At 39.1% G+C, this 13,676-nt stretch overlaps 1 protein-coding gene across 4 annotated transcripts in view; it reads left to right on the top strand.

Moving 5' to 3' along the window:
• Positions 1–4,278: 4,278 nt before the first annotated feature.
• EPHA7 (EPH receptor A7) overlaps positions 4,279–13,676 on the top strand; it is a 165,044-nt gene continuing 155,646 nt past the window's right edge. For all 4 annotated transcript variants that reach the window (XM_054569728.1, XM_054569727.1, XM_054569725.1 and 1 more), the window contains exons 1-3: positions 4,279–4,608; positions 9,244–9,308; positions 12,916–13,585. In XM_054569728.1, the coding sequence (XP_054425703.1) occupies positions 4,512–4,608; positions 9,244–9,308; positions 12,916–13,585 (832 nt within the window). In that variant the 5' untranslated portion in view covers positions 4,279–4,511. The remainder of the gene's footprint in view (positions 4,609–9,243; positions 9,309–12,915; positions 13,586–13,676) is intronic.

Below are 13,676 nucleotides of genomic sequence, written 5' to 3'. Positions count from 1 at the left end.
AATTTACATACCTTTAGATAGTTCTTCCTTTCAATGCTGGTGATTTAGCACAAAATGAAGTATAAGTAATGTAAAGGAGGAACCTTCCCAGGCAAAAGTCAAATTAAAAAAAAATTCTGGAGTATTGAACATGTACTTAGTGATTTTGAGTATAATGTGCAACATTTTTTCTATGTTAGTAGTTCTTTTAATATTAATCAAATAATAACTTTATTGTACTTATCACTCAGAATATTTTAAGTGATTAGAAAATTTCAGATTGACAATTTAGCAATATTCAACTGGGCTCATAATTTTGATATAAATTGTGTCATTTGTTAAACTGTCTTAAATTAACTCAGTAATTACAGTTAAAAAATTATAATTGTAATCTTCTGAACATTACAATCTGACCTAACAAAAGTGAGTGAACTTTTTATAAAGGAACAAAATATAGTCTTGACTTACGATTTTATTTCTGACCACTGCCTTCCTATAGGGCCAGCTAACTCTAAGTTGAGAAGAATAAATTAAATTATTACTTTTAAAAATGATCTTAGCTTATGTGCATTTTTTACATTGGACTACAAATAAACATTTTATATACACTACATAAATCATACCAATGTAAATATGTAAGTGATTTTTCTGCATAACAGATTGTTTACATTTTGACTGAAATCACAGAGAACCCAATTTTCTGTAATATCTATTAACTGAGACATAATGTTTCTTTTCTGTTTATAATCAGTTTCTTCTGTACAGTACCTTTTCTAATTCAGTTTAAATTACCAGTACCCCCTTTTCTGTGATAAAGTTCCATTTTCACATTTACCAGCTGTGAATACATTTAGACAGTAAATGCAAAAGTAGTAGGTTCAGAAATAGCCCTTTGATTTCATTGTTGCTATTGTTAACTATTAGGTTTGGCACCTTAGATTTGTAACATACTAAAGTCTCAGGTTGTTCCTCTACCCTCTAAAGTCTCCTTTAGTATACCACACACACATGCACATGCACAGAAAGGTTTTTATTTGAAAATTCATGGAACTTATTCTTGAAGTCTTTATCATTTACAACTAAGTAACCATTTCTCTCTTAGAAATCACAGAATGTCCCCCAGAGATAAACAGTGAGGTAAATGTTAGCATTGAAGCAAATGAAAAGGAAGTAACTTCTGTACCCTCATTTGATATGTCTTGAATTTGTACATTTATTTTCATATATATTCAGTTCTGCATGATTATTAGTGAATGGCTAGATAAAAACAACATGGTACACAAAACCTTGATGTATTATCTTTGTGTCTGACGGTAGGCATTGTTCATCTTCTAACTATTTGTGATAGACGTTTCAAAAGAGGGGGTATAATGGCTGGTGCGGCTCAGTGCATTGAGCACTGGCCTGCAAACCAAAGGGTTGTCGGTTCAAAAGAGGGGGTATAAATGGAAATATTAAAGTTTCTACCTCTTTTTTCCATTTACTTAAAATCAGCTAAATGTATGTAGGCTACTTGCATTGTACAATGACTACATAAAAGTAAGAAACAGTTTTCACAATCTTTGCTTTGGCATATGGTGGCTATATGCACCATTTGATTTTGCTCAGGAAAATGACTTCTTGTCTATCTCATTTTATATACACACATACATTTACAATACTTTTTACGATTTGCTTTAGAGATAATATGCAAATATATCATACATATAAGCTAAAATAAACTATTAAAAAGTTATATAAAGTAATTAACTCTCAAATGTTATTTTAAAATATGAAAGTTTTATAAGCTGACTTTTTTATTTCAGTGATTCATGTACAAATAGCTTTATATGCTTTGTTGCGAGTGAAATATAGCCCAATACCAATTTACGTACTAAAATATGTGCTGTATAATACTAAGCAATGAGCATTCTCTTCTTGACTAAATCATTCACTTTTATTTAAATGCCATGACTTCTTTATCAATATGCGATACCTAGATACTAAAAAAGAAGGAGGAGGTAGAGGAGGAGAAAGAGGAGGAGGAGGAGGGGGATGGGGAGGAGGAGGAGGAGGAGAAGGGAAGGTTGGTAAACTTAAAATGAGCATCATTGTGCAACTCTGAAAACTGTCAGCAGCCTGGCACATGTGCATATAATGTGAAGCATCTTGCCTCTAAAAATAAAAGTGAGGCTGCACATGTCCCTATGTTTGACAGAGAGAGGACACAGTGAGGGGGCTCCCTACACTACCTATGTTCATCAGAGTGAAGGATGTTACTTCTTTGGTTTCCTGGTTTAATGGAAAGGTATTTGTATTCACATCGCTGAGTATTAGTCATTCAATAGATGAAAGGAATATTTTCAACTTTAAAGGCTAGCTTGGTGTCATTCTATGAAGTGGGGATGAGACCCCGGGGAAAGTGTTGAAATCCTGGTGAATTATTTTTAACTATTAGAAGCAGTTTAATATTTGTGACTTGTGGTTCTGAGATTAATAGCTTTATAGCCTACATGTGGGGATTTATGTTTTAATTCTAATGTTTTATCTTACAATTTTTACTCTTAAAGCATCTGTTTGTATAAATACTGCTTGATCTCTGTAACAAGTGTACTCTAGATTTTTTTTTTTTGGTCTCTTTTCAAGGTTAATCTATTAAGCAGTTTACATTTTCTTTGCATCATTTAAAAGACATTTAGGGTGCTTTTAGATATACTTTCTAAAATATTTAATTCGTGTAATGGCTAGGAACAAGTAACATTTAAGGGGGAAAAAACTCTACAGAACCAAAGACAGGTTAGAAGGCAGAGGAGATTTCATTTCTTTCTCTTCTTATAATTGCATTAGGTAAATAAAAACTCTAGGAGTCAATTTACTATAAAATTTAAAAATCTGGGGATGTCATCTCTGAAAAGTCTTTACTAAAAATACCAGAAATAACTCAATTTACTTTATAGTTCCAGATAGAAAGACAGGAAAAATTTGGAATCTTAGGTGAGATAAAACTTTGTGCCTATCATAAATAAAGATAAATTATGAATGACATTTTATTTTAAAAGGAAGGGATACAGGACAAGAAGAAAATGAAGCTCATCTTAAATATGTGATAAAGTTACTCTATGTGACCTTTGAAATTGATGATTTGGCAATTAATGTTTTAAAGGTCTTCCTCTTATTATATTACCCACCTCTTGAATTGCAGAGTCCAAAGCTGCCTAACGGAAACGTATTTCCCTCTACACAGTCGTCCCCGACATTTTAGTTGGATGAATTCAACTGGAGATGTAGGTTACACTTTTTATTCTCAGTTTCCCTTTCAGAGATTATTACTGAATACTTCTAGGAAAGTAGTTGATATTTGCTAAAGACGTTTACTTCATGAACTTAATTCATAGTAGCATTCCTTAAAGTTAAGTGTAATTTATGCAGTGAAATGGGTAACGATCGAACTGGGGGAATCCAAGGAAAAACCTAAGAAAATGATTAGAAATGTTAAAAAAAAATGATACGGAATCCTCTGAAGGTTATCTCAGTGTTTTACTTCAACCAACAAACTATTGAGAAAAGATGGGGCGGGGTAAGGAAGACACATAAAACAAAAGACTTCCTTTCTCCACTCCTTTTTCCTCTGTTTCTTTTGCCAGAGCTTGTTGCAAACTCTTGGAAACATTGATTGAACATAATACATGTGGTTACTCTTATTTTTATAGGGGCTGTGCTGGGGTGGAGCCTAGAGCTGATTGCTGTTGGATTAACAAAATGAGATGTAGAAACTATTCAAGAAAGGAAAGGAACAGTTGTCCTACCCGTGGAGGTTGTAACAACAAAAAAGTAAAAGGCACTCTACTTAAAGGCACAGCTCATTTCACTGTCTCGGCTCTGTGCTCCGCAGCTGAGCATTGGCATTGCCTCTGGTTTCTACCAGACATATAGGAATAAAGCTATATAGTGGGGGCTGTAAATTGGGAGCGTTATTCTCGGCTCGATTCTGCTCCACGAAAGCTTGCCTTTGCTAAAAACCAGAGTGCCCAAGGCAACACGCACCTCAGCTGCCATCCACGTCCTCCCTCTAAAGGGCATCCAGCGCGATCAGGGAACCCAGAACCTGGAGGGAATCCTGGACCCGCAACCTGACTCCGCTCACCGCCGATTGGCCCGCTCCCCGAATCCCGCCCCCGCGGCCGGGGCGGCCATTTCTTGGGGACCCGCCCCTCGGCCCTGGGAATCGCTGCCTGGCAGGCCGGCTGCGCCTGCCACTCAGTCCGAGTGGCGGAGGCTCTCCACTCGGAGCCCCGCCCTCACCCCCCCTAATTGATATTATTGGAGTGTGGAGCAAGCGGCGGGTCTGCAGTCGGAGACTTGCAGGCAGTGAACACGGTGCGAAGGAACTGGAGGGGGGGCGGAATTTTAAAAAGCTAAACGTGGAGCCGCCGCCCGGAGATCGAGAAGGGGAATCGATTTGAGAGCAATAAAAAAAGAACCCACTTCGGATCAAACAGCATTTAAAAAGCTACGACTCAACTGAGACCTAAAATAAAACCTGCTCATGCACCATGGTTTTTCAAACTCGGCACCCTTCATGGATTATTTTATGCTACATCTGGCTCTTCCGTTTTGCACACACCGGGGAGGCGCAGGCTGCAAAGGAAGGTAAGGTGAAGGAAAAGCAAAGTTTGTTCTGACTTATTTATTTAGCTGTCTACCTGCAGGAGCGGGCTCGTCCGCAGGGCTGCCGGCCGCGCCTCCGGCGAACGGCGACCCTCTCCGCTGGCTCCCCGCCCCCTCGCCGCTCGGGCTGCCCCTGGGCGGGCGGCAAGTGGGGCTACTTCCAGCCGCCTGCAGCCCTGCGCCCCGGGCTGTCGGCCCGACGGGAGCAGTATTTTTGGCGCGGGCAGTCTGGAGGGCGTGAGCAGCTACAGAGGGCGGTGGAGTGGGGTGTGGTGGCGAGGGACGGCCGGCGTGATTAGTCTCCAGGACCCCGGGCAAGTCAGATCTCTTCCTCTTTCTAGACCTCTCTCCTTCCTCCTCTCTGTGTTGGCTTCCCGAGGGTTAAGCTGCGGCCGGAGTTGGTCGGAGACTGGGGAGTGCAGCCTCCAGTGTCCCGGCCAGCACGCCAGCGAGCGGCTGAAGTGAGGAGCCTTCCACGAGGGGCAGTGACTTGTGTGAGCTCCGAACGCTCGGGTTACTAATGAAGTGCTCACTGCGTCGGAGGAGGAGGAGCGGGCCTGCGGTTGGCGCTCCGCCGCCGGCGCGGAACAATAACGCCGCGAAGGTGAAGCGGACCAGGGACGCGCGCCCAGCGGCCGGGGACGCCTCCATTTAGCGCGCGCGGCGCGCAGTGCAGACAGCCCCGAGCAAGGGGAGCCCAGAGGGCTCGGCCAGGCCGAGGAGGCTGGGGTCAGGCTGGGGCTGTGACCCTGATAACGTGCTGCCTGCCGCCCAGGCTGTTGGAAGTCCCTAAACATCTGCCCCCAGTCCGGCAGTTCAGTCCAAGTGGTCAAACCCTGCGAAAGACCTGGACCTTCCGGGCTCGCTGTGGATGAAGAGAACAGGTTTCATTTGGGCAGCCAGATACGCTGTTAGGTAAAAGGTGTTTTTTTGTTTGTTTGTTTTTGTTTTTTTGTTTTTTTCTCCTTTGAACCACTGACAGAAGGTAAAATACCTTTCGGTGCCTGTAGTTGGAGCTGGGGAAAAAGAAATCCTGTCAATGGAAATGCCTTGCTCCGAACTGTGGCAGTTTATTCCCCACCCCACCTCGTGTCTTCTAGGCTTGTAAGTCCAAGGTTGATTTTCCGATATTTAAAAACAAAATGCTTATCGTTACTTGTTCCTGAACTGTGGAGGTTGGAGGAATCTGATACCAGATTTAGGTCATGGTGGTAATGGGGGGCGGGAGCTACACCATCGGCCCTCGCTTCATTTATCCCTGAAAACTTAGTGATTTAGTGCGGGGTTCCCCCTCCCCAGTTCTCTTAGTACACCTCTCTCCGTTCACACAAATCACCCCAACCCAATGCCTTGTTGTACTTCGCGAGCCACCCTGACCTTCTGACCCCAGTTCCACATCTGCAACCAGTGTTGACGCAGAACGCATTCAGAGACATTTTCCGAGAAAACCGTGTCTCCGAACTGTCGGTTACGCGTTTGCAGCCTAACCGACGTCTACTAGAAACACACACAAGCACAGCAAACCCTCCATTTCTACTCGCATGCGATTAGGAACATTCAATCCTGGAACTCCGTCTCGATTCCTCCGGAATAGCGGTAGTTGGGGAAAGTTTGCGTCGCGGCGGCGGCGGCGAAGCCTGGCGCTAGCGCTCTGGCCGACCCAGGCGGGAGTTTGAGCTATAAATAACTGCATCACTAGGGGGAGAGGTTCTCGCAGCCAGGCTGGCTCGCTCGCTCGCCTTTTTCTTATGGGTGCAGGATACGTGGAGAGGATTCCGATTCTAGGAGGCTGAATTCTGTAAACGCTGAAGTGAGATATTTAAAAGGTGGGCGGGGTGGCGAATGCGCCCGGAGAATGCCCCGGAGTTTCCGAGGCAACTCTCCCAACGGGCAGCGGCGTTTTGGAGCTGAAATTCTGGGAGCGAGCTAGCTTTTTGGCCCGGCCGGGGCAATTACTAGCGGGCGCTGGGATGCCTGGAGCAATGCCCAGCCTCGGGGTTGGATGGGATGGTTGAAGGAAGATGAGGGACCTCTCCCACCTTCCTCCACTTTCCCCCTACACTTTAACTCCGGGCGGCCAGTTCCAGCTACTGCGAGCCAGTGTGTAAGTCAGTCTGTTGCTTGCAGGCGAAAGTGCAACTGCTGTTTTTCCTCCTGATAAAAGCTGCCGCTGCCGCCGCGGACCCCTCAGAGGAGACGCTTCCCGAAAGCGTCTCTCCTCCTCCCGTCTCCTACTGGAGAGAGGGCGCCACCGGTTCCCTGGAGTGCCCAGGTCCGGCGGAGACTTAATGGATGCTCGGTGCTTCGGGCACGCCCGTCTGGCAGCCCCAGCCCCGCCCCGCCGGCGGCCCCGCCCCGGCCCCCGCTGCCCGCGGCTGCCCGCGCGGCCCTGCCAAAGCGCGCCCACCTCGCGCCTTAAGCCGTCACCCGGCCCGGCCCGGCCCCGCGTGGCAGGGCGTGGGCTCTGCGGAGCCTGATCGGACGCCCGGCTCCCCAACCGCGGTCTTGAAGGGAGGATGGCGCCGGGTGCTCTGAGCAGGAAGGTAAAAGCGCTCACTTGGGGGTGTATCCAGAGAGCAGACGGCAGGGAGCGAGACAAACTGATCTCTTTAGAGCTGCTTCAGATTAAACATTCAGGGGGCGGTTTCTGCTTTGTTTTTATTTGTTTATTTCTCAACTTGTTTGCCATCATCACCCCACCGTGGTCCTTGCTTCCACCCCAGGCTGTGCTGAGGGGTAACGGAATGGCAATAAACCGTCCCCAATGCTTATTTCACTCTTAGAAACGACCCAAGAAGGTCACCTGTGTTTAAAATCAACTTGTCTCTTGTCCTGCCAGTACAAGAGACAAAAAATAATAAAAATACAGTAAATCATAGCAGAAGAGTATCTGGCATCCACATGGTTTCCTTGTGCTTCCTCTATTGTTGAGGACAAAAACAAAATAAACTTTAAAAAATACTTGAGGCCCTGGCTGGGTAGTTCAGCGGGTTAGAGCGTCGCTCCCATGTGCGCCAAGGTTGTGGGATCCATCCCTTTGAGGGCACATACAAGAAGCAAGCGATGAATACATCAATAAGTGGACCAAATTGATGTTTGTCTCTCTCTCCCCCACGTCCTTCCCTTTCTCTCTTTCTCTCCCCCTTCCTGTCTCTCAAATCAGGAAATTTTAAAAAATTAAATTACTTCACATAAAATCACTAGCCCAATGATTTATTGATGTCCCAAGTGTAAAATACCACTTGTATTTTAAAACTGCGTGCGTGCGTGTACGTGTGCGTGTGTGTGTGTGTGTTTTCCCCCCTCATTTGGAAGTCAAGTGTTTATCACCAAGGTTTGTGTTGTCATGGTCTCTACAGTCTTAAGTGCAAAACCTTTTTTTAAGAAAGTGCGCATCTATATCTACCTTTTTAAGTTACACAGAATACATTGACTAGCATGACTATAATACATCAATGTGCTCTTTTTTTTCTAAGCATAACGAATTTTCATTTCCTTTAAAATATACATTTTTTTCTTTAGTGATTATTTAAAAGTTCGTCTAAGCACGTGTTTTTATTAAAGTTCGAGTTTTAACATTTTGCTGAGGTTGGTGTTAACCATATTTACATACTTGAAAATACATGCAGTATTATTTCTGGACAAATTGATAAACTTCTTAACATGCTGTAGAGTCAAAAATATTTTAAAGAGACTCAGTTAACAAACCAGTTTGAGAAAACTGAATTCTTTGGCGGGGGGGGGGGGGGGTAGTTGTCTTAAAAAGCAATAAAATGTATCAAGTTGGAAGTGTGTTATATACTATTTAAATATGTTCTATAAATACTATCAGGAGCATTTATTAATTACATTTATAGGTTTACATTAATTGTATTGTGATTTTTGATACATAAAAGTGGAATACAACCGGTTTAAAAAGGCAGGTCAGAAACGTAGTCAAGTCACAATTTATATTTATACCATTTTGAAAATTGGTTAATGCTTTGCAACCTTTGGAAATTAAGAAAGCAGAAAGATTGAAAACAGATGGTTGACTAACTCAGAAGTATTCCTTGCAAATAATAGTTTATTTTTCTCAGGATCACAATGCTTAATATAATTTTTAATCATATCCAATTTGGATTCAGAGGAGACACTGTGTGTGAGAAGTTTTGAAAAATAAATTCCAGTTCTTGAAAGATGCTGGGAAATATTTATGACAAAATGTTATAAATTAATGACTATCTTAAGAGTAATAAAGAATTATACTTTATTATGTTTTCATTATCTTCTTTGACAATTTGCAGGGTTCAGTGGTTTACAAAGTCTTTATAATATAAAATTACTACATAAAAAATGCCTCACAGCAATTTTTACCCCCACTTTCATGTTACTTTGAGTTTTTAAATTTATTATTTTAATTGAAAATACCAAATATAAGATGGTATTTTAATATATTTTCTCTCAAAGTGTAGTAAAATACTTGTATTGGGTAGGTATTCATTTCACCTCTTATTTATGTAAGTAGTTATTTATCTTGTCATAGAATATATAAAATTAGATTTACTTTAATAACTTTTGCAAGTGTGTTTAAAATTTTCATGTAATGTTTGGAAATAAAACTTTTTTATTTTTCAGTACTACTGCTGGATTCTAAAGCACAACAAACGGAATTGGAATGGATTTCCTATCCACCAAATGGGGTAAGTGCTTTTTTAAAAATCACACTTTTTATTTTAAAGTAAGTCACCAATAATTTTTCCTCTCTCCACGGTGGAGTTATTCATATTCTTTGTATTTACGTTTTATTATAATTCCAAATATTTTACTCAGTTTTTTTGTTGTGTTTGTCATGAGACCTTGAATTCACTAAGTAGAGAAGGAGGTATACTTAGTGCTTGGAGACATGGATTTTAAAACCTCTATAACCATAATATTATGAGCTCTTATTGTGAGTAGAATCATACCTGAGGTTCCAGGCTATAAATGCTAACTAATTACAGGGAACAGTCCTTTCACAAACTCCCTTAAACCTCTCTAGGTGCTTTATACTTCTGTAGTATAATAACCAGGTAGGTTGTGTACAGTTCTTTAAAACATATGTAATCTGTTTTTCCTCTTAAAAACAGTTTTGGCATCATTCAAAATATACTTTAAAAAGGTAGCTAAAAATATAATTTGCTTGATAGTTTAGCATACAGTTTGCTATCAAATAGTATTTGGATTCTCCAAATTTATATCATGTGCTATATGCTGTTATTAATCAGAAATGATGGCAGAGGACACACATATTACAGTAAAAATAAGTATGTTATAATAAGTATGAATGAAAGCAGTCAAATAAAAATTTATGAAATTATAAGTAACCCTCCCACCCCAGTCTTTTACCGTATGTTTCATATATCAGAGAAGATCTATTACTTAAATTTAGTTCAATGTCTTTGTCCTCGGATTTTTTTTAATTGTGAAAGAAGGTACATGCTTCATTCCCTATTAAGGAAGAGGGCTCTGAGAAAGGAAAATATACCCCATTGTTACTTGAGTTAACTTTTAGCACAGTAAGAAATCTGCATCAAAGTGCATGAAGTGTGAGGATATAAAAAGTGTAACAAATTTTGCAAAGAGAAGAATGAAAATCCAAAAGGGATTGGTAAGTATAAGAATATCATAAAATCCATGTCATGAAGTGGAAGTCACTTTAAGAATGCAAAATGTGAGTGATGAAAATCTGTTTAAAATATTTAGATTTTTCATTCAGTTAATATTTGAGAGATTGCTTAAAATCATATTGTAGTTTATTGTGTTGGTCAGAATAAGTTACGAAAAGTAACAAATGTTTTAAAGTAAGTATACCAAGTACACAGAGTTTGAGGTAGGCATGCAATACTTTTCTTGTAAGTAGAAGTTCTCCATGAGTAAAATAATGTACTTATATGAAGACATTTACAATAAAAAATGAAACACCTTTCTTGCCAATGACATATGTAGCCTACTTTCTACCACCCATCAATTAAAACAAATAGAGATAAAGGGTGGATTTTATCTCTAAGGAGAAGTAAACTGATATATGATTGTAGCATTTCATCCACGTAATCCACGAAATGATAAATTATGACTGTGTTACCTTGGACTCGAATGGGCGTTCTGTCAGTCCAAAGTATCTGAATTACACTTAACCCTACATTTCTGAAGGAATCAACAGATAATATTAGAAAATGAAGATTGATATTTTCCATATATGAAATGGATTAACTAATGTTATTAAATATGTAACTGGAAATAAATTGTTATTAAGACACAAGTTTCCAGAAAATATTTTTATAAGCAAACTGTAAAAGCACAGCATCTGAATTAACAGTTTTTCCCTAATGGTGTCATTTGTAGAAATCATTGCAATCTCTCAGAAAGTGAGCTAATAAAACAAGCCTTGTGTTAGATACATTTATGTAGTCTCACTATTTGTTATCATACATAGTTGACTTGATATTTTCCCCTCCGGATTAAATTTTTAAATAAAAGTTAAAACTAACTGGGATTCATAGTTTAATAAAATTGATTTTTTTATAGATAGGACAAAGTAATGCAATTGTTTTTAAAGTTAGAAAAAGGAATTCTTGAGATATAGTCCTTTATAATAATTAGACTTGGTTTCCTCAAACTGGAAAATTATTAAAAAGAGCACATTTATCTTTGGAGCTTTTGATTTTTTTTGGAGATGCCATTACCAGCTTTACTTATTTTCTAATTTCAATCTAATTAAGAGACTAAAATCTCCTGGTTAAATTGAGAAATTTGGTTAAGTGCCATTCAAATGGATTTTAAGCAGCTAATGGAAACAAAGGGAAGATATGCATACAATTAACTAGTCACAAACTCAAGTTGTGTTGAGTAAAAACTGCACATAATAAGGGGTTCTTTGCTGTAGTTGAGGACCTTTGATGATATGTATAATAAAATGTAGTAATTTTATAACATCACACAAGAAATTTCTGAATTATAATATATTGGTAATTGGTCAGTTTTGTTAGTTTGCTATGAATCAGTTTTAAAATAGATATTAATACTTTATAGACATTTAAATAAACTGAGTCTTGGTCAAGTTTTGCAGATAGAAATCATTAGCACATGATTATTAGTTTATTTACCCATCTACTTTTCTTGAAACAACAGTTTAAATGTTAAATGCTATGGGACTTTGGACTTTAATACTAATAGATTTTTATATTTGGCATTTCGTACTGGGGAAATGAATAAAAGTAAATGACGATTTCACGAAGAAGGCAGCGTAAATATAAAGCGGGTAATTTTGTAACAATGGTAAGAAAGAATCTAAACAATTTATTTTAGGCTTTTTGGCCTATTTTAGGTGAAATGACTTTAATTGCTAATAGCAATATAGGTAATTTGTACATGATTTAATAATCTTTAAAATGTTGCCCATACTACTAAACTTATTATTTTCCTTTTTTGTGAATATATATAATAAGAGTTTGCTATAGCATGCATTGTATGAGTATAAGAATGGGCATTTTGAAACATCTGATATTTTTCCTGTCAGAAAGCTTATTACTGAAATATGATTCAGGATGCTGATTTGCCATATATATTTGATTTTCTATTGAAAGCAATTTATTTAAAAAGATGAAACACACTTTTCTACAAATACTTTTTTATAGGTATGTGGATTTATATACAATATTATTGATAACATTGCAATAAATAAATAGCTCTGTAAAATGTTACTCTCCTCTGTCTCATTTTGAAAAGGTTGTAAAAGAGTTTGCATTATGAATATCAACATATAGCGGAATGCTTTTACATTACAGAGTACTCTTGGCATTTTCTTCCCTATGTTTTTAGGTACTTTCTAAGTTTAAATATGACGTTTACACTTAAAATGTCAACTGAGTTATAAAAAATTCTGCCATGTATCCATATGTATATGCATTAAACTATAAGATAAGTAATTGTGTTGTGCACTTGAGTCCATAAATATTACAATCTCAATGGAGACTACAGATGTAAGCAAACATGTAAAAAGCAACGCTAATATAATATACTAGCAAATAGATATTAAACAAAATGAAATATTTATTGTACGCACAAACAATGCAAGCAACTAAATGATGTTCCACCACAAGGATGAAGCTGAAGTGAGAATGCTCTGTTCTCAGGTTACAGTGTTTGTCAGGGTAGGAATCCACATCTTTCCAAGATATACATTTGTGCTATAAAAGATTCTTCATGTACTCTTGAAATCAAAATGTTATTTTTTCCTGAATGACTGATGGCCTTTATTTAATTTTACAGTGGGAAGAAATTAGTGGTTTGGATGAGAACTACACCCCGATACGAACATACCAGGTATGCCAGGTCATGGAGCCCAACCAAAACAACTGGCTGCGGACTAACTGGATTTCAAAAGGCAATGCACAAAGGATTTTTGTAGAATTGAAATTCACCCTGAGGGATTGTAACAGTCTTCCTGGAGTACTGGGAACTTGCAAGGAAACCTTTAATTTGTACTATTATGAAACAGACTACGACACTGGCAGGAATATAAGAGAAAACCTCTATGTAAAAATAGACACCATTGCTGCAGATGAAAGTTTTACTCAAGGTGACCTTGGTGAAAGAAAAATGAAGCTTAACACTGAGGTGAGAGAGATTGGACCTTTGTCCAAAAAGGGATTCTATCTTGCCTTTCAGGATGTAGGGGCTTGCATAGCTTTGGTTTCTGTCAAAGTGTACTACAAGAAGTGCTGGTCGATTATTGAGAACTTAGCTATCTTTCCAGATACAGTGACTGGTTCAGAATTTTCCTCTTTAGTTGAGGTTCGAGGGACATGTGTCAGCAGTGCAGAGGAAGAGGCGGAAAACTCCCCCAGGATGCACTGCAGTGCAGAAGGAGAATGGTTAGTGCCCATTGGAAAATGTATCTGCAAAGCAGGCTACCAGCAAAAAGGGGACACTTGTGAACGTAAGTAATATGTGCTATTCAATTCTACTTTGCATTTTGTCTATTTCAATATCAAAGTCTTTAAGTAGTAATAATTATTTGAATGTGTGAG

Source organism: Pteronotus mesoamericanus, unplaced genomic scaffold (assembly GCF_021234165.1).
Source record: "Pteronotus mesoamericanus isolate MK-2021 breed Mesoamerican mustached bat unplaced genomic scaffold, CSHL_Meso_final contig_20, whole genome shotgun sequence".
NCBI classification, from domain to species: Eukaryota; Metazoa; Chordata; class Mammalia; order Chiroptera; family Mormoopidae; genus Pteronotus; species Pteronotus mesoamericanus.
This window is presented reverse-complemented; position numbering and strand designations above follow the sequence as displayed.